The sequence below is a fragment of the Bipolaris maydis genome (assembly GCF_028858645.1).
Source record: "Bipolaris maydis strain C4 unplaced genomic scaffold PSV08scaffold_5, whole genome shotgun sequence".
Taxonomy (NCBI): Eukaryota; Fungi; Ascomycota; class Dothideomycetes; order Pleosporales; family Pleosporaceae; genus Bipolaris; species Bipolaris maydis.
In genome coordinates this window covers 274,639-293,406 of record NW_027093861.1, presented here as the reverse complement: position 1 = coordinate 293,406, position 18,768 = coordinate 274,639, and the positions used below count along the sequence as shown (strand labels likewise).

At 52.8% G+C, this 18,768-nt stretch overlaps 6 protein-coding genes across 6 annotated transcripts; 4 read left to right on the top strand and 2 right to left on the bottom strand.

Annotated features, from left to right (window-relative positions):
- Nucleotides 1-379: 379 nt before the first annotated feature.
- Nucleotides 380-1,021, bottom strand: PSV08DRAFT_199471 (Longin-like domain-containing protein; the record flags this gene model as incomplete). Its single annotated transcript, XM_014220916.1, has 2 exons — nucleotides 380-908; nucleotides 985-1,021. The coding sequence occupies 2 exons, from the start codon at nucleotides 1,019-1,021 to the stop codon at nucleotides 403-405; spliced, it is 543 nt and encodes a 180-aa protein (XP_014076391.1). The 3' UTR covers nucleotides 380-402.
- Nucleotides 1,022-1,406: 385 nt separating this feature from the next.
- On the top strand, nucleotides 1,407-4,522 carry PSV08DRAFT_220200 (kinase-like domain-containing protein). The gene is made up of 7 exons (XM_014220915.2): nucleotides 1,407-1,664; nucleotides 1,733-1,802; nucleotides 2,011-2,160; nucleotides 2,281-2,665; nucleotides 2,714-3,126; nucleotides 3,174-3,311; nucleotides 3,378-4,522. The coding sequence occupies exons 1-7, from the start codon at nucleotides 1,537-1,539 to the stop codon at nucleotides 4,410-4,412; spliced, it is 2,319 nt and encodes a 772-aa protein (XP_014076390.1). The 5' UTR covers nucleotides 1,407-1,536; the 3' UTR covers nucleotides 4,413-4,522.
- An 888-nt stretch (nucleotides 4,523-5,410) lies between these two features.
- Nucleotides 5,411-7,144, top strand: PSV08DRAFT_387950 (uncharacterized protein; the record flags this gene model as incomplete). The annotated part of the gene is made up of 3 exons (XM_066093483.1): nucleotides 5,411-6,305; nucleotides 6,378-6,473; nucleotides 6,552-7,144. 3 exons carry the CDS (start codon nucleotides 5,411-5,413, stop codon nucleotides 7,142-7,144), a joined length of 1,584 nt encoding a protein of 527 aa, XP_065949287.1.
- A 3,526-nt stretch (nucleotides 7,145-10,670) lies between these two features.
- PSV08DRAFT_35606 (kinase domain-containing protein) lies at nucleotides 10,671-12,363 on the top strand. Its single transcript, XM_014220912.2, has 2 exons — nucleotides 10,671-12,139; nucleotides 12,199-12,363. Exons 1-2 carry the CDS (start codon nucleotides 10,775-10,777, stop codon nucleotides 12,328-12,330), a joined length of 1,497 nt encoding a protein of 498 aa, XP_014076387.2. The 5' UTR covers nucleotides 10,671-10,774; the 3' UTR covers nucleotides 12,331-12,363.
- Nucleotides 12,364-13,122: 759 nt separating this feature from the next.
- Nucleotides 13,123-16,373, top strand: PSV08DRAFT_199461 (UNC-like C-terminal-domain-containing protein; the record flags this gene model as incomplete). The annotated part of the gene is made up of 1 exon (XM_066092020.1): nucleotides 13,123-16,373. A coding segment is annotated over exon 1 (3,057 nt), but the record flags the coding sequence as incomplete, so codon positions are not given.
- Nucleotides 16,374-16,973: 600 nt separating this feature from the next.
- Nucleotides 16,974-18,612, bottom strand: PSV08DRAFT_349943 (uncharacterized protein; the record flags this gene model as incomplete). The annotated part of the gene is made up of 3 exons (XM_014220910.1): nucleotides 16,974-17,929; nucleotides 17,977-18,031; nucleotides 18,118-18,612. 3 exons carry the CDS (start codon nucleotides 18,610-18,612, stop codon nucleotides 16,974-16,976), a joined length of 1,506 nt encoding a protein of 501 aa, XP_014076385.1.
- Between the last annotated feature and the right edge of the window lie 156 nt (nucleotides 18,613-18,768).

The following is an 18,768-nucleotide window of genomic DNA, read 5'->3' as shown; positions in this document are numbered from 1 at the left end:
CTCTTGCTACGGCACTATGCTATTCTGACACTCGACACATCATACCCACATCCCGTGCATGTTGCAGCGTCGGGGAACGGCGCCCCGGGACTCAGGTCAAGTGAGGCGGTGCATGTGGGGCATCGGCTGGGGTGCATATGCGTTCGGCCGCTCCCGACCTTGTGAAGCTTGTCTTGTCGTCTGCGTGTTGATTTGCAGGTTCGAGTCCCTGCAGCTTCGTGGATAGTCATGATAAGACGACGATGGCCCCCGTCTCTAGGAACGTCTCCATTCTTCGGAAAATCGAGTCCTGCGCCGCACAATGTTGGATCGGCACAATGGCATCCTCCGCACACGTATTGTCTCATTTACAAGACTGACGCTATTCTATCTCGTGTGGCTCTTGCTGTATCTTAGGTGTCTTCACACAGGCAAGACAGCGGTGATAAAGGCATCTAAACCCCGCTCAAACAACTCATTGGCAACTCCAATGCCCCCGGGGTGCTCGACGGGGGCTAGCGGGTTCTTGACAACATACTCGACGTAGAGGTTGGCCCAGATCTGGTGCAGGTACTGGCGCAAGTTGATGACCTTTGTGTCGGTGAGCATGACAAACTTCATGCGCGTGGGTGTCTCGTAGTAGTGGAGCTTGTATTCGCCGGTGCGGTAAGAGAGAAAGGTATCGTCGGCGCCGCCGAGCTTGGTGACAAAATTGCGGAGGGAGAAGACGAGGCCAAAGACCAGCTTCTCGTCGTCCGAGTGCGACATGCCCTTGCGGACGGCAGCCACAACGTCGCCATTGCTTACAATCGAGTTGCCAGAGGTCGGGCGGGCCGCGGCAGCAGCAGCAGCAGCAGCAGCGGTGGTGGGTTTGGACGAGGACGAGGTTGGGCGTGCAGGAGTCCAGCGGCGCGAGTAGATGCACTCGGCTGCGATTGTGCGGTCAGCAGCGTGCACGGCGGGCTTGTCATGGGCTGCGATGGCCGGGCCACGATGGCGACTTACTGTGCCGATCGAATATGTAGAAGCTGTAGAGGACCATTGCGATCGGGAATCAGGAGACGCCAGGCGTCGGCAGGCTGCAGCAGGTGAGGGTGCTTTGCGAGGGATGCGGGGTTGGGTGTGGTCGATGTACTATAGAAGCGACGATTCGGAGGGTGCAGCCGGCGCCAATGGGTTCTGGACAATCAGACACGATAGCTGGCAATCAAGACGCAAATGCCAAAGGCGCGACGGAGCGAGTCGGGGAGGATGCCGCCAAGGGAAGCGGGCGGGTGGGCCTGGGCCTAATGGCAGGTAATAGCGGGCGTGGGGACGAGGGTGGTGAGTGATTGCTCGACGACGGGCTGATGAGGCTGAACGACGTGCACAGCGAGAGAAAGGGCCCCTCTCTGCTGCGGGCTGGCCGTCCCGGGTTTCCCCATATTATTTCTCCTGCGACCTGCGGCTTGCTATCTGCCAGCCCGCCCCCAGTTTCAATCTCAACTCTCCGTACTACTGCTCCTGCACCTGGACGACATAATCTTTCCCCCTGGCTGGCCCTCGCCCTGTGTAGTCATGTCCCATTCGCCCGGCCCGCTGAGCAAACGCCCATCCGAACCCGACCTCAAGCTCTACACTTCACAACCTGCCCTCGCCGTTCCCGCCCTCAGCGACGCCGGCCGACCTCCGCCAGTCAAGTACATGTGTGTGTTGCTGCCGGCCGGGCTGCCTTTCCCACCCGTTACCCCACCAAGATGCTGATGCCGTCAAGGTCAACGCCCGCATACCAGAGCCCGCTACGACACCACACGCGCGCAGCCTCATCCACCAGACGTGTAAAGGTGCGATTCCCTCCCCCCAGCTGAGTCCCGCTCGAGTGCACCGTCCGCCGCCTGTCCAATCGGCTCTCCATCACGTCATAGGCCTGATGCAGGCGCTGGCGAAGCTACCCGAACTTGGCACCAGCTTCTGCACTCCAACGGCTGCCAGCATTTACCCCGAGAAGCCAACCAATAAATTTTGTCATGTCTAGAGCCTAACGGGCTGCAGGAAACGCTGAATGCGCGGTCCGAATACAGCAACAGCGAAGATGACGGCAGCGCCCAACATCGCATCAACCAATACTTGGTGAAGCAGGAGATTGGCCGCGGCTCATTTGGTGCTGTTCACCTCGCTGTAGACCAGTATGGTCAAGAATATGTGAGGATACCAGCTCTCTAGACACCGCTGGCCATGGGGGAGAGGCGCAATGCCTGATACAACGATGCGGGTAACCTGGGCGGTTCACACAATGACTGTAGCTGACGACACATGGCGTAGGCTGTCAAGGAGTTCTCAAAATCGCGATTGCGAAAACGGGCACAATCCAACCTCCTCCGCCGGCCAGCCGCGAGTAAACGAATACGCGCGCTGCCAGCCGGCATAGGCTTCAATTCTCCGCTCCACCGACATTCGACAACCGAAGAAAACAATGCCTTTGAACTCATCAAGGAAGAGATTGCCATCATGAAGAAGCTGCACCATCCGAACCTCGTCACATTGATCGAAGTGCTCGACGACCCTGAAGAGGATTCGCTCTACATGGTCATGGAGATGTGCAAGAAGGGTGTTGTTATGCAAGTCGGCCTCGAGGAGCGTGCCGACCCCTACAGTGAGGAGCAATGTCGGTGTTGGTTCAGAGATATGATATTGGGTTTAGAGTACCGTTCGTCTGGTCTACCATGTGCTCCCGTCTAGCGCTAACCGCTGCCAGTACATGCCCAGGGCATCATCCATCGAGACATCAAGCCTGATAATTGCCTGGTCACCGAAGAAGACGTGCTGAAAATTGTCGACTTTGGTGTTTCGGAAATGTTCGACAAAGATGGCGAGATGAAGACAGCCAAATCTGCTGGCTCACCTGCTTTTATGCCACCAGAACTGTGCGTAGCCAAGCACGGCCAGGTCTCAGGAAGAGCTGCAGATATATGGTCAATGGGATGCACCCTATACTGTCTCCTGTTTGGGCGAATACCCTTTGAAAAACGCGGCATGATTGAGCTATACCAATCGATACGAATGGACCCACTAGAGTTTGAAACAGGATGCGGCGACGACATCAAAGATTTGCTAACAAGGCTTATGGAAAAAGATCCAAAGAAGAGGATAACCATGGAGGAAATCAGGGTGAGTTGGAACGCTCAATACCATGACATCAGAGCTGACACCTGCAGGAACATCCATGGGTCACACGAAACGGAACGGACCCTTTATTAGCAAAGTCTGAGAATGTTGCTGTGATTATTGAACCACCTACAGACGAGGAAGTCAACGCTGCTATTACCGGCAACATGGGCCACCTTGTGACAGTGGTAGGTGCATGTCTTCCCTTTGCATCCGTGCAATTCTTACATCCATCCCAAGCTAACAACAGACAGGTACGTGCAGTAAAGCGCTTCAAGCAATTGTTGTTTAGGCGACGGCCAGACCGGATAGAAAGTATACTAGGAAGTGCCTCGCGCATTGTACAGCCTCCCTTATCCATGCGGCCATCAGCGTTGCGCAAGTCAAAATCACAGGACACGCATGATCGACGGCCAGTTGAGGCTGCACTTTCTGCAGAGGGCGTGCACCATTCTATCAAGGTTGATGAAAAAGGACAAAGAATACCGAACAACATGGACGACATGGCATATTTCAAACCTGGTTTCCGTACAGAAGCAGGAAAGCGCCCCAGTAGACTCTCTGCCACCAGCAGTCCGACTAGGCAAGTCTCTCCAAGTTTTTCAGATGGAAAAGTTTCACGCGAAAATCTGGCGATCCGACCCGGTCCAATTCAATCCATGTCCAGTCCAACAGGAACCATTCCGTCGGCATCTTCACCAACCACGCCCATTGGCAAAGGACAGGCGCATAACCCGTTGGAGGATACGCTCTTCCTCAATATTGGAACTGGGGAGAACTTTCAGCCGGCGCCTGAAGACGGATGTGTAGTTTCCGAATCTCCGTCTAATGTGGATATCAATGTCTACGAAGCGGCTTATGAAGAAGAGGTCCAGCGCATCATTGCACAGCGTCGTGATCAGCATAACAACGCAAACCGCCGTCCGACTCTCTACCTTACCCGACGCGTTGAGAATGTCAAGTCGATCCGTGATAGTGACGCGATTTTTGACGAAGGCCAAGATCTCCGCCAAAACATCAAGGTTAGTCTGAAGAGCTTCGTTACTAAGACCAAAGAGGACATTGAGGCACGAGGCGAGCTGCAGAAGCTTCAAGAAGGTAAAGAGGGCAAGCTCAGCAGAACGATGCGTAACGTGAGAGAAGCTAAGCGACTGGTTGAAGAGGCGCGAGAACGTGTCAAGACGGAAGAGCGGGAGCGAGAGAGGGAGCGAAGTCGGAGTGCAACGCCGCTTGCTCGAAACAGCTCTGGCAATGCGGTCAGCCGCAGTGGGACTCCTGTTCAGAGCTGAGGTTGCCGAGAAGGAAAGCTTTGAACGTTTGATGGCACTTTGTACATATATTTTCGGTCAATATATGCCTGGAACGTTAGACAAGGACATGGAATCCGCTTTTCAGATTGGAAGCACAGACGCTATTGAGTGATAACGGTCTTGCATTCATCTCCTGCGCCACATGGATCTGGCCTTTTTTTTGCTGCGGTTGGCGTTTTCATTGCCAAATGTAGTTGGGACTTAATCTCGAGGGCAGCTGAAGAGAGCTGAGGGGAGCCAGGATCACCCCAGCATTAAGGGGTCCATGTTCCTGGGCCTAAGCCGTTTTCCAGCACTAGTGCCGTATACTCAGCCTCATCCCTAGCCCTCCCCCCCCACACACACTCACTCACTCCAAAGATGTAAGATTTTAACCTTTCTTTTGCAATGCCAAGGCTTGTACACAGTGAGTTCGGTAATTGAGGTACTGCTTTCTTTCTCTCTCTTATCTATTTTCTCATTCTTGCAACCGGCGTCTGATTGGATTGGGCAAGGTATATATATATATATATATGTGTGTGTGTGTGTAATTGGGGGAGGGAGCTCGAAAGTGACGTGTACATGTGTACATTACAAGGTCAGTATGTAACTAAAGGTTACACAGACATCTTTGTTTTCTTCTAGAAAAAAAATCGAAAGCGTAGATTAACTACATCGAGGAGGAGGGGAGATTTGGATTCCGTTTAAACCTTCGGCCCGTTAGGGGGGGAAAAAGTGACATGCTGCTAGTTAGTTGTGTATACCAAGACAATTTTCCGCTTTTGCTTTTCAGGCGTCCTGCACTGGGGGATTGTGGGGTGGGGGGGTTTCCTGTATGTAGAAACTAGGTACCTATATATATATAACTTTGATGTCTCCCCTATTTATTTCTGTGTGTTTTATTCTTTATCACTTTTGAAGTTTAACATTGATTTGGTGTTTTTTGGGCTTATCGTCAAGTCAACAAACCCCCCCCCCCACGCACACAAACAGACATCATGGATGCAAGCAGTAGTGACAGTGTGGGTAAGAAAGAGAAGGAGAGACTCGTCATCGCATCCGTTCCATCAACCGAAAACCTCGTCCCCAACGATGCCATGTACAGGCCTCAAGAAAAGACAGTGAACGACGGCACCAAATCCTCCAAGTGGAAATGGACCTGGAAGACAAGAAATCACATCTTGGCCTTCGTGCTCGTTCTCGGCACAGCAGTCGTCCCGCTCATCATCTTGGGAGAAGCTACATCCCCACCGTACGCAGGCCGGGCCCCCTTTTCCTCCATCTTCCGCGACAAAGTGATAAACTGCGGCGGCAGCATCGGCGGACGCCCCGCAAACTCAACAATCACGGGTATGGAAAAGGTGTTCGCGCTCGACATGACGTTTGGGCAGTACACGTTCTCGCAGGTCAAGGCCATCGACGTTGCGTGGGACACTGGCATCGGACGCGGTCTGCAGCTGCTGGCGTCGTGGGCGGCGTATATCGTCTTTTGTAATGCGCTGCTCAAGTCGATTGAGCGGCATCCCGCGTCGTTTATTACGTTGCAGCGGATAGCGCTCGAGGGGCCCAAGTTGAAGTCGATTGGGACGCTGGTGGCTGAGTTGTGGACGGCCAAGAGTAAGAGGACCAAGGCCTTGTTTTTCTACATGATGTTGTCTACGGCATACATTGTTACCTTACCGACTGTGATTGGGGCCATGACGGGATACGATGCTACGGCTATAGCGTGGGTTGATATCGAGGGCCTGGAAAATAATCTTGTTCCCGCAACGTCGGTGAAGAACACGTGGATGGTCAAGGGGACGGTGAATGAGACGTTCGCGCAGCCAGCGTGTGTAGATACGCAGGTGAAAGACACGTATTCGTGGGTTGTGAATCGGCGGTTCGAAATGTGTAAGTATGGGTCTGATGCAAGATGAGTTGGTTCAGTGACAGGGGGAGGCGCTAACAAGTTGTTTGTTGTAGGTGACTGTCAGATTCCCAATGGAACAAGGTACTCTGCTCAAGAAATCCAGAGCATGAAGCTCACTAGTCAGCTCGTCCAAATCATGAGCTTGGGCTGTAAGTTGAAGCACACCCCCCCCCCCCCCCCCCCCCATCTACAGCACCTTGTCAGCACCGCTAACTGCATAACACCAGGTGTCTACAACTTCACGTCCAACACACAGACATGGGAAGACGTGAACTTCCCCGACCTCAACTCACGCAAAACCTACTCGTGCAACTCGACTGTGCCTGTAACTATCAAGGATAAAACCTACGACGCACAGGACCTCGTCACTAGCTTCGGCTACTGCTACCAGTCTGTTGCTTATGACGAGACTTATCTCGAGGGAAAGTCGCGCTGTCTGCCCAACACTGCGCATCCATCGTACAAGTGGGGTTTCGCAACACTGCTATGCGGACTCTTTGTCTTTGTGACTTCAGTCTGGGTGGTAAGCATGTACATACTGTGGCTGGATTCGCAGCACGGTAGTACACTCGTGCAGATGGGATACAGTTTGACGCCTCTACGTGCAGCGTTTGCAATGGCGAGAGCGGCAAGGCAGCGTACGGGGTATTGTGAGAAGCAGCTTGTAAGGGCGGATACGGAGGCGCTAGAGAAGGAGTTGTATGGACGCAAAGGAAGCAAGAAGACAATGGTTGACTATGGTATTTTTGTCGAGGATACAGAGGGAGGTGAGGAGATGCGGGGGTGGCAGAAGGTGGGAGATGGCAGGAACAGCCGTTGAAAGGATATTGTTGTTAGACTGCACAATGATAGATGTCCACACATACTGTCTGTGTGTACTGTGGTACATGGCAGAATTCATGTGCATAAGCACTAGCAAGAGATCTATTAGTTAGGCTAATCTACTTTACTTTGAGATGAAAATACAAACTAAGACAGTTTTAGATAGAAACACAACGCTAGTTAATATTTAGTATAGCCGCCTTTAGCTTCTATCACAGCTTAGCACGTATCGCCTATCTTATCTATTAGAGATTAAGAAAATCCTAGAGTAATTTAGTGCTAAGCCTCTATTACTTACGATTTAGCGTAGCTGATCGTATAAATGCTATGTGTTACACGGGGTTTGGTGCTGATACTTCTCTAAGCTCGATCCGGGTTAGGGTGAGTGAGATGGTGTGAAGAGCGCCGTGAGGTATTTGTCTGGCGATACAGTGGAGTGGGCGTGCTTGTATAGAAAGTAACAATAGGTTGACAATTCCTAATCTATATCGAATAGACTAACAAGTATCAATCTTGTGAAGTTAAGTAACTAGTAAGAAAGTACAATTTGAGTTGACCACAACGAGAGTAATAATGAAATCCATCCATCCTTATATCCTCATTGTTTCTGTCCTGGTGCTCCCTATTCTCCCTTTTCTTTGGGAGCAGTGGGAGCATAATTCTCCCAAGGCCCCCCGTGCTCCGGGAGCAGGGCTCTTGGCGGGAGCACACATATCACGTGACCTCCAGCCCCGCGATGGTCGTTACCTTCTGACGTGGACGTGGTTGGTCTTTAACCTCGTCATCCCGCGTCAAGGAGAGAATCCTTCTTGTTACTTGTAACACTATGCTGACGCGTTAGCGTCTTTAGGGGGTCTATATTATGTAGTATTAAGGTTGTAAGATAACAAGCTACCTAATACGCGTTTTAAGAACAAGAGAAATGATACTATACTAAATAAAGTAAAAATCTATCCAGAATTATACCAGATTAGCACGCTTAGCGCCCCCACTGCACATAACTTTTGCCCTGTACTACAGTATGAGTATCCAACACTCTGTATGGGATGTGTTCGTCTAACCAATCACGTCCACCATCCGTTTTTGTACACTTGCAGGCCAATCGGCCCACTGCGTACTTATACGCGGGCACGGGTTTTTTTTTAACCCACTCCACCGGGATCCCCAATCTGCCTGCACCTTTCGGGTGCAAGTGCCGTGAGCAGAAAAGTGAGGCAAGCTTTTTTTGGGAACGGACGGGTGTTACAATACACAAAGGGTAAAGGATGGGCCCAGGGCTTGGGTGTCTTGGAACGGGGTCCAGGCAATGTTAAACGCCGAGGATGGGATGGGATCGGGTAATTGTAGTGGGGGTGGGCGGCTATGCGTGAGTTGGATGTGAAGGTAGCCGAGGGACCATGGCTTGCATGGTGTGTACATACGACAGATGACAAGAAGAAGAAGAAGAAGAAGGAAAAAAACTTGTTGGGTGGTTCGGGTGTTTGTCATCACGGAAAGAGCGATTGGTACACAACAGCCGATGGTTGAGTAGCGAAATGGAAGCCAAACATGAAGGCCGAGTGCAGAAGGAACAAGCGCCTTATGCCTCATGCCGAGGCAAAAAAATAAAAAGGCACCCATCGACCAGCTGCCAGCCGTGTCTCAGGCGTGCCGGCTGGACGCGGCCATGACCAGTTTTTTTCCTCTTTCCGTCACGCTGGCGACGGCTGACAAACGCACACGAGGTCCTTACTGTATGTTGAGTAGTGTATGTATGTATGTATGGATGTATGTACTTGACTGTGGCATTGGCTGGGCCGGGCCGGTCACGTTGCAGCGCCCCAAGACAACGGTTCTTACCAAGGCGACGGAAGCATCAACAGGGCCGTGCGCAAGGCAAGCTGCATGCAAGGACTCCCGTCGCCCGTCGCAACTTGTCTAAGAGGCCGTGCAGAGTTGCCGGCCCCCGGGTGAGCGTGTTGAGTGGTCAGGCCGTGGTGGTGGGGTGGCGGACAGTTGTTTATTACCAACGGCTCTGTCGTGTGGACAGGCCCTGTGGGCTGGGGGGCTGGCACTGGCACTGGCACTGGCACTGGGTTGTGTAGCGAAATGCGGTGTGCATGTCGACGCCCTTGAGATGCGGGGGTTGCTAATCGTACAGCCCCTCGCTTGGCTGGGCGCGTGCCATGGCAATGGCGGATGCTTGGGCAAAGGCGACTCCGTGGTTGTCTGCATGGCTGCATGGCTGCATGGCTGCGTGTCCAAGAAGGAAGACTAATGGAGAAAGAGAGCGAGTGTATCAGACAGCAGGGTCCCGTGTGTTGGTGTAGACACGGGCGCGGGTTGGAAGCAGACTTGGGCTGCTTGTGGCCTAAAGTAATTTGTAATGTCTAACCAAGTGGCATTGTCGGCACGTCATCTGTACTGCACATCCAGGCCGAATTACTGCCAATAGCCATCGGACGAACCCGGACTTCACGACGCGGCGGTTGTGCCTGAATTCCACTCGTGCTTGGCCGTGCTTGTCATGATGGTGACGATGGCGACGATGACGGCGACATGGGAAGGCCAGTGGCGTCACTGTGCGTGCGTGGCTACTTGCTTGTCTCCATCACCACCTGTAGTCGCAATCTGGACAGATGCAGCTGGCTCTCTCGACCCTTAATTGCGTGGGCCAGCCCAGCACTTGGCAGAGTTTTCGGCGGGCCATCCGCGGTCCACAAGTATGAGGTTAACAATATGCGTCGCCGTGGGCTTCACTTCAGATGCCGTCGGCCACGGCCCAGCGACCCAGTGACTTGGCCAATGGCCCATAGCAATGGCCCATGGCCCATAGCCCGCATCTGGCGGCCGCTGCAAATCTCACGCAGCGGTCAACTGGCTCTCGCAACCACTGGCGTAAGTACAAAATAAAACATGTCGAAAATCCCGCAAGCCAGGCCTCATCTAGAAAGCCGTACACGGCGGCCGGGCAGTGCACCATCAACCATGGGTGTGCCCCTCGCACAAAGGCAATATTTGACCCGCCACTCGTCCCAGTTCTGCCAGCTGGTTTTTCCTTCTTCTTGCTGAAAAGTGTCGCCGAGCCTGCTACTTGCTGCGCTGCAGGCTTTGTTGGTGCGCAAGTCGCGGATCCGTCGGCCAACGTCCACCCATCGACATCATCTGCTGCACAGCCACCCTGTGTGGCTCCCCAGTGCCCCGTGAGAGCGCAAGCAAATTCAAAGACGCCCTTGACCTCCCACGCTCCAAGCCGCCCTTGACCATCGTCGCCTTGCTTCATACGTACACTCCTGCTCTTCACACGACGCCCACCCCGGCCGCCCGACCACGCCGCCACCGTGTTTTTGCGCCTCCAGACCCCTCACGCGCACCTGCCGAACCTTGTCTCCACCACCCACCGTCGACGAAGATACGCCGTTTTGACCGCCGTGCAATAACTCACCCTGGGCTTCTTGCCCGCGAGACACCTGCGTCTCCAAACCACTGCTGCTACTACTGCTTCTGCTGCTACTGTTCCCACTACCACTCCCACTACTACCGCCGCCGCCGCCGCCACTGCTGCCAGTGAACTCCCGCCTGCCCCCCACCCTTAACCTCCGAGCCCTGTCGCGCATTCCTCGTCTCCACCAGACAACGAGGTACCACCATGGCGGCCCCTACCACCACCAACCCGCCCACCACGACGGCCAAACCCGCCGCCTCTCCCCCGGCCTCGGCCTCAACTGCATCGTCGGTCCATTCCCAACCAGATACACTTCTGGCTCTTCCACAGGCCGTGAGCCCTATCGCTCCAGCGAGTCCTACTCCCACCGTGAGCCACTCCGGCGCAAGTAGTGTGCAAGCTGCCGCCGAGGCGCTGCTCAAACCCAAGAAGCCCACCATGACGTCGCGCATCAGCAGCATGATGGGTATCAAGAGCTCTACCAACGCCGACAAGAACGGCGACGTCAAAGCCACAAATGGCGCGACTGCCAACGGCCGCCCCCCACCAGTGCGCCAGGGCTCCGTCAACAAAAAGGATGGCCCCACGGCGCCCTACAAGCGCTTCTGGCTCAACGAAGACGGCTCCCACGAACACCACCTCAAGGTTGCCAAGCGTCAGGAGAAACTCTCAGACATGTTCCAAAACTTGATGCTGGGCAAGAAGAAGGGTGAAGCTCCAGAGGACCAGCCGCTGAGTCTCATGTCCAACTGGGTCGATGTTATGCGCAACGAAAAGGAGAAGCTTGCAGAGCAGAAGAATGCCGTCAACGCCCTCCCCCAGACGTTGGTCCAAAAGTATGGCAAGTGCCAAGAGGTTGTTGGTCGCGGAGCCTTTGGTATTGTTCGTGTCGCACACAAGCAGGACCCCAAGGATTCAAAACGAGAGCAACTATATGCCGTCAAGGAGTTCAAGCAAAGACCTGGCGAGTCTGCCAAGCGATATCAAAAGCGCCTGACATCTGAATTTTGTATATCCTCCTCCATGCAACATCCCAACGTCATTACCACGCTCGATCTGCTCCAGGACGAAAAGGGCACATATTGTGAAGTTATGGAGTATTGCTCTGGTGGTGATTTGTACACCCTCGTCCTCGCTGCCGGCCAGCTCGAAGTTGCCGAGGCAGACTGCTTCTTCAAGCAGCTGATGCGTGGTGTAGAGTACATGCACGAGATGGGTGTTGCACATCGTGATTTAAAACCCGAAAACCTGCTCTTGACAACCCACGGCTCCATAAAAATCACCGATTTTGGTAACGGCGAATGCTTCCGTATGGCCTGGGAGAAGGAAGCGCACATGACTGCTGGCCTGTGCGGTTCAGCTCCTTACATTGCGCCTGAAGAATACGTTGATAAGGAATTTGACCCCCGCGCTGTCGACGTGTGGGCTTGCGGCATCATCTACATGGCCATGAGGACGGGCCGCCATCTGTGGCGTGTTGCTCAAAAGGGCGAAGACGAGTTCTTTGACCGTTACCTCGAGGATCGAAAACAGGAGGAGGGATACCGACCTATTGAGGTTTTGCGAAGAGTGAGTCATGAAACTTTACAAATCGCTGCTAGGACAAGCTGTTGCTAACACACATCTAGCGACAATGTCGTAACGTCATTTACTCAATTCTCGATCCTATACCCGCCCGTCGTTTGACGGCGCACCAAGTCCTTGCTTCGGAGTGGGTTTCCGAGGCCAAAGTCTGCCGCGCAGGCAACGAAGGCTTCTAAACCAACTCTACCCAGGCTGGTCCTTCTTATTCTTAGCCCTTTGCCGCGGCTCCTTTAACACGTCCTCATCTTCGGCCATTTTCCCCTGGATGTTTGCCTTCATTTCTTACTCGACTTGGATTTCTTTTTTTCTCCGGACATACCCCTTTTACGCTTGGTCCCATAGTATAGCGAAACCGTTTGGACATCGGCACTTGTTGCACTCTCGTATGGCGTTTTCTTTCAGCAACAACACGGATCACCATAACGATACACACGAGTACTAGACGATGGCGCATGATAGCGAGGAGCAATGGGCTGTCCTGACCGAGCTGGCGGCTGGTATGTCTTTTGGCTGGGCGGTTGGATGATTGGGCATAGACTCGACGACTGGTAATCGGGCTTGGTTTGCTAACCTGCTTGTGGATCACGTGCAGGACGGCAACCTTGATGGAATGATTATACGAACAGCACGCAATCTTGTACATGAGCGTGTCGCGTGCCACGCTACGACCCTCTGGTTGAGTCTTTGCATGCCTCTCCTTTTGTTTTGGTCTTGGTTGGGAAATGGGCTCAGTACTGTATGTGACACGACAAAGCCCTCATGCTCTTGGGATTTATGATTGAAGCATAAGAATACAAAAAACAGTAATCGTATATGTATGTATCTGATGAGAAAATCCCCATGACAAGATAGATGGCAAGGGTTGTGGTTGCTATATTAAGCCTTCATGTTGTGCTCTTGGCAGCGTCATTGGCTTCGCTAAACATTGCGCTGTGCTGAAGCAATTCACCCATGGAAGCGGTGAAACAGCCACACGTGTCAGACACGAACGCCTGTTCACGCCGCGCATTCCTCCGTGGCTGCGCTTTCGGCCCCCCCAGAAACTTGGGCGGTTACCCCATGTCATCCATCTCTAATATCGGACAGGCCACCTGGAACTACCCCAGGCCTCCATCTGCCACCTGGCACTGTAACCTGCTTGCGCAAGACATGCACCCAAGCAATGCTCACGACCGGCGCCTCGCTCCATAATTGGACTATCCTTTTGCTGCTATGCAGCGCATCCACGTCGGTACTCGCTGAGACGGCAGCGAATGAGACGACGACTGCTGAACAAAGCGCTGCTGGTGCATATTCAGGTGCCACGACACACCGTACATCGCAAGCCACTTCGTTGCCTTTGCCTTCGCCCTCGCCTTCGCCCCTGTCCACACGAAGATACTCCGACAGCGAGAGCACCTCTCCGTACCGCACCATCAACTACATTACACATACGTTACCGCAGCAATGCGCAAAGACGAGCTGGTCAGCGCCAGGGGAGACGGCTATCGTGAACGGTACAGGCGTTGAAGGAGGGGCCATCGCGGGTCTGCAAACTCCAGCCCCTGGGATATGGGAGGGGTCAGGGGGCATCGCAAACGAGGAGAGAAAGAACGCCCACTCGGACGCATCATCACAACCAGACGCGACTGGCGCGGCGCCAAGTGCACCAAGCAGTGGTACCGAAGACACGCAGCCGGAGCTAGAGCTTGAGGTAGACTCGCCTTTTGACAATGCAAACTTTTTGTCTTTTGAGGAATGGAAGAAGAAGAATCTGGCCAAGGCCGGTCAGTCACCTGAGAATGTTGGGCAGGGCAGACTGGCAGCATCAAATCAAGCTCCTCGTCGGCGACCCGTCAATGTCAATGCCCTGGACTCGTTTGGCGATGAGGGCGAAATCTCGATTGATTTTAGTGGGTTTGGACGCCCAGAAGATGGGGGCGTAGCAAACGGTCTTCAGCAGGCCCGGCACAATGCTGAGGCTACAAAGGTTGCGAATGGTGACGGCAAAGTGGCTCCAGGATCGTGGGCGCTAAGCAAAGACGCTGGCAAGACGTGCAAAGAGCGATTCAACTATGCCTCCTTTGACTGCGCTGCCACTGTTCTCAAAGCTAACAAGCAGGCCAAAAGCTCCTCTTCGATTTTGGTCGAGAACAAGGACAGCTACATGTTGAACATATGTTCGGCCGACAACAAGTTCCTCATAGTTGAGTTGTGCGACGACATCCTGGTAGATACTGTTGTTCTCGCCAACTATGAGTTTTTCTCGTCCATGTTCCGACACTTTAGAGTCAGCGTGTCAGACCGTTATCCTGTCAAGATGGAAAAGTGGCGGACCCTGGGCACATTTGAAGCACGCAACTCTCGCGACATTCAGCCTTTTCTCATCACCGAGCCACAGATTTGGGCGAGATATCTTCGCGTCGAGTTTTTGACGCAGTATGGAAATGAATACTATTGTCCACTTAGCTTACTACGTGTGCACGGCACTACAATGTTGGAGCAATTCAGACAAGAAGAGGAAGAGGCGAGAGGAATTGATGATGACGAAGATCTGGAGGCTGACGGTGTCGAAGTCAAAAAACCGGCGGCGGACAGCGGACCGCTGCCCCCAGAGGATATACCCATGGAAGCTTTCAAAGATGATGGTGCGAGCTTCGCAGCGTCACAGGTCGTCGATACAACCAGTCATAAGAGTACCCCCGAGCCTTATACGGAACCGGACTCTCCCAGCCCATCCTCTGAGGCCTATGGCTCCTCTACAGTTGCAAAGGAGCAACCAGCCGGTCAAATGACTGATGTACCCCAGAATCAACAGGTCTCAGAACAAAGTTCGGCCTCCTCGCCAACCCCTACGGATAACTTGAGAGACTTGAATGTAACAAGTCCTGGAGAAAACAACGCCCCCACTGCAACTTCGACAACTGAAAAGGCCGAAGCCTCATCGCCAGTTCACGGCTCCACAACCGACTCCGTGGTGGTCATCTCGCCATCTGCCCCACCCAATGACAATCCCGCAACTTTCTCAACCGAATCGATAGCTTCGGGATCTTCAAGTAGTTCGCTGACCAAAGTTTCTAGTGATGGCACAGTCGTTCCTCCACAGGCGCAGTCGCAAGGACGGGGCTCGGCTACGCAGCCAAATGCTCCTACTCCATCCACTCAAGAGTCATTCTTCAAATCGATACATAAGCGCCTTCAGTATCTCGAGGCCAACAGCACACTCTCATTGCAGTATATCGAGGAGCAGTCTCGTGCGCTTCGGGATGCGTTTATGAAGGTAGAGAAGCGGCAACTGGCAAAGACTGAAAAGTTCTTGGATCACTTGAATAGTACAGTGATGATAGAGCTCAAGAGTTTCCGCAACATGTATGATCAGTTGTGGCAGAGCACAGTGATTGAGCTGGAGAGTATGAAGGAGAGACAAAAGTCTGAAATGGGCGAGATTGGCACGAGGCTGAGCTTGCTGGCAGACGAGCTTGTTTGGCAGAAGAGAATGGCTGTGGTGCAGTCCACACTGTTACTCTTGTGCCTTGGTTTGGTGCTCTTTGTACGGTCTGGCACGCTGGGATCCAGCGCAGACGTCCCAATTGTGCACCAATTGGGCAACAAGTATACAAGCTTCTTCGAGACATCACCAACGCGCAGTACACCAAACACAACGGGCATGGCGCGGCGCCGCAGTACCTTCCGCAAAATGTGGAAAAGCGACACCTCCGCCGGCCTCAGTGACCACCACAGTGACGCCGAAACCGACGGCCTACGCAGCCCTGTCCAAGTCGAATGCAGTTCTCCCATCCCAGACACCCCCATCGCTCGCCGCCGCGGCAGCAGTCTCTCCCCCCGCCTCGACAGCATGCAATCTACGCCCGTCCGCGACCATACCCACGACAACATGCCCCCAACCCCCATGTCCGAAGACCAAGCCGCACGAATCCAAGTCCTAGCCACGCAATCCGGCCCCGCAACTCCCAACGGAACCCGCGATAGCCGCCCCTCGTGGGAAGAAGTCGACCGCGCAATGGACCTGCTGAAAGCCGAGGAACAGAACCAGGAACCCCTTTCGCCTGCTTCATCTCCGTCATCGTCGACCCAGCAGCAGCAGCAGCATCATCATCATCATCTTCTTCAGTCGCAGGGGGGCAGAGAGCGTGTTGGTGGTGGGGCGGGCAAGAAGAAGAAGAAGAGGAGTCCGCTGAGGAGAGCTCATAGTCAGTATGATGAGGGGGGTGAGGAGGTGTGTGAGTAGGTGAACTGCGAGGAGGGGGAGGGGAGGGGGAGGGGGAGGTTGGAATTTGAATGAGCGGCCTTCTTTCTTCTTGTTTGCTTTTTGTTTGTGGCTTTCCCGATGCGAGCGTTAGCCCGATCATGCATGGAGTAGGCGTTTTTTTTATTTTGCTTTTACTTTTTGCTTGCTCCAACGCATGATGATGATACACCGACATCTTCTTTTTTTCCTGTTTTCCTTTTCTTTTCTTTTCTTTTTTACTCTTGTTGAAAGAAAGTCTGGAACGTATCCCCCGTTTTCTTTTTTGCATGAAGCACTGGCACTGCGTGGTCGAGTCACGATATTGTCTGTATGCATTGTTGGATCAAATAGCAAGTTATAACATTTTTCTGCATTCCCCCAAACTAATGTGGCTATGTAAACACCCGTTCTTCAAGGGGGGTTTGTTGACTGGTTTTACTTTTCCTCGGTTCTGCTTTCTCACCCTGGTAATCCTTAATGGTGTGCAAGTACACCTCTCCCGTGCAGCCAACTACATACTTTGGTATTCCTTTTTTTTTTGGTAGTCAGACTCAATTCCTTCCACTTTCAGAATCAACAGAGTAAGTGATTTCACTCCTCATCCCTCTCGTTACTCTCGCTACTGTTTTTCTGCCCATTCGGCACCATGTTCGCCACAGGCGCCGCACCCAATGTGCTTGTTCTGGGCGAAGGCATCAAGGGAGTTGGATGTCTATCAAGTGTAGTAGCGCGGTTGTGCACATGTGCGCGAGCATCTTTTGGCACGATGTTGGGTTGAGTTCTGCTGTAGGGAGTAGCAGAACGGGTGCTGAGGCATTTTCTGGACGGGAACTTGGTGGTGTTGTATGAGGTTGGTGAGGAAAAGGAATGGGGATTTGTACGGGGATTCTGTGTTTCGTTTTGAGTAATTTCTCCTTCTTTCCCTTCTGAGACGTTTGCAGGGCGGGGTGGTTGGAAGGGTGATGATATGTTTAGTTTCTCTTCATCGCTGGTTTGTTCAGTGTCATCGTTTGGTGTGGCGACGTCCTTCTGCTTAGATTTGTGTTGGTCAGCATTCAGATTTTCTGGTTGACCTACGATTCCCCCAGCATTCTCGTTGTTGACAAGGGCGTGTGAGATGGGGCGAGTTCTACCGTCATGTCTATGCTCGTCTGGTGTGCGGTTCCCATCACCACCTCCGTTCTCGTCACCCTCTGTATGACCGCAGAAATCGTGCCGGTACTTGGGGGTCTCTCGGTCAACGCGTTTACCGAATGCCTCGTCGAAATCCTGGAGTACGCTCTTCAAGGTAACAATTGACCGGTGGAGGTCGGGGAAGTCGCTCCCGCAGGCGGAATAGATGGATACGACATTCCAGGATGCCATCATCACGTTATCAAAGTTTGGAATGGCGGCTTCCACGATGCTGTTGAAGAGATTGACTTTTATATTGCTTGGAATAGTGTCGAATATCCTGCTCTTTGTGTCTTCAGGGATGGTGTCAAGACCTGTGCGTTTGCGCTTGTTTGAAACATGCTGCTTGACCTGGTATGATCCACTCTGATATACTGTTGTTTATTAGTATTGGTATTGGGTACAAGAATGATATGCTTACATTGTGAAGCTGGCTGGCTTTGCTCACGCTTGGGAGGATTAAGCCTTGTGAGAGTCTAAGAAGAGTTAGTGATCTTTTCCCAACATAACTAAGCACATGACCATATGTTAGCTCTACAAATAGAAGTCCATTATGACATACCTCTCCATCGTGAATGGGTGTTGACGCCCGGTTCGCCATGTTGTAAGCTGTCCGCCTAGCTCCATTGATTCTGTTCAATTGGGAATAGATGGCTTGGAACTTATCCCTGAATAAAGGCACCATGCCCTTAGCAATAAAGCCATGAATTGGTACAGAGTCAAGAACATCCTCCTCCTGTGGAAGCGGATCTTCGGCGCGCAGATCTATCTGGCCATTCTCGACTACTAGATGGACCCTATAGATGGCATTCTTTTCCTCAGGGAGCAACACATTTCCAAGGTCAAAATGTGTGGCTTCTGCTTTGAGTGTGACCAGTGTGAGTTTAGGTTGGATGACACCATTGACTTTTGTGTACGTTGGTGGCTCATCTTTACCAACTCCTTCTAGGAACCCATTTAAATGGTGCGGGTCGACGAAGCGGAGTTGATCTCGCAAGATCAGAGCGCGCTTTTGAGGCTTATTGAGCGCGTTGAAAGTTGGGGCCGCAATGTTCATGGTCAGAGGCTGAGTGGATTGTGTTGGGATCGTGGCTAGACTATTCGCGAGCACTGATGGCGACCGGTCAACTCACCAACTAAAAGGAGAAGGCTCTTAGTGGAAACTGGTTGCAGTTGACTGGAAAGAGGAGCTGACAAGTGAATCTGACCAAAA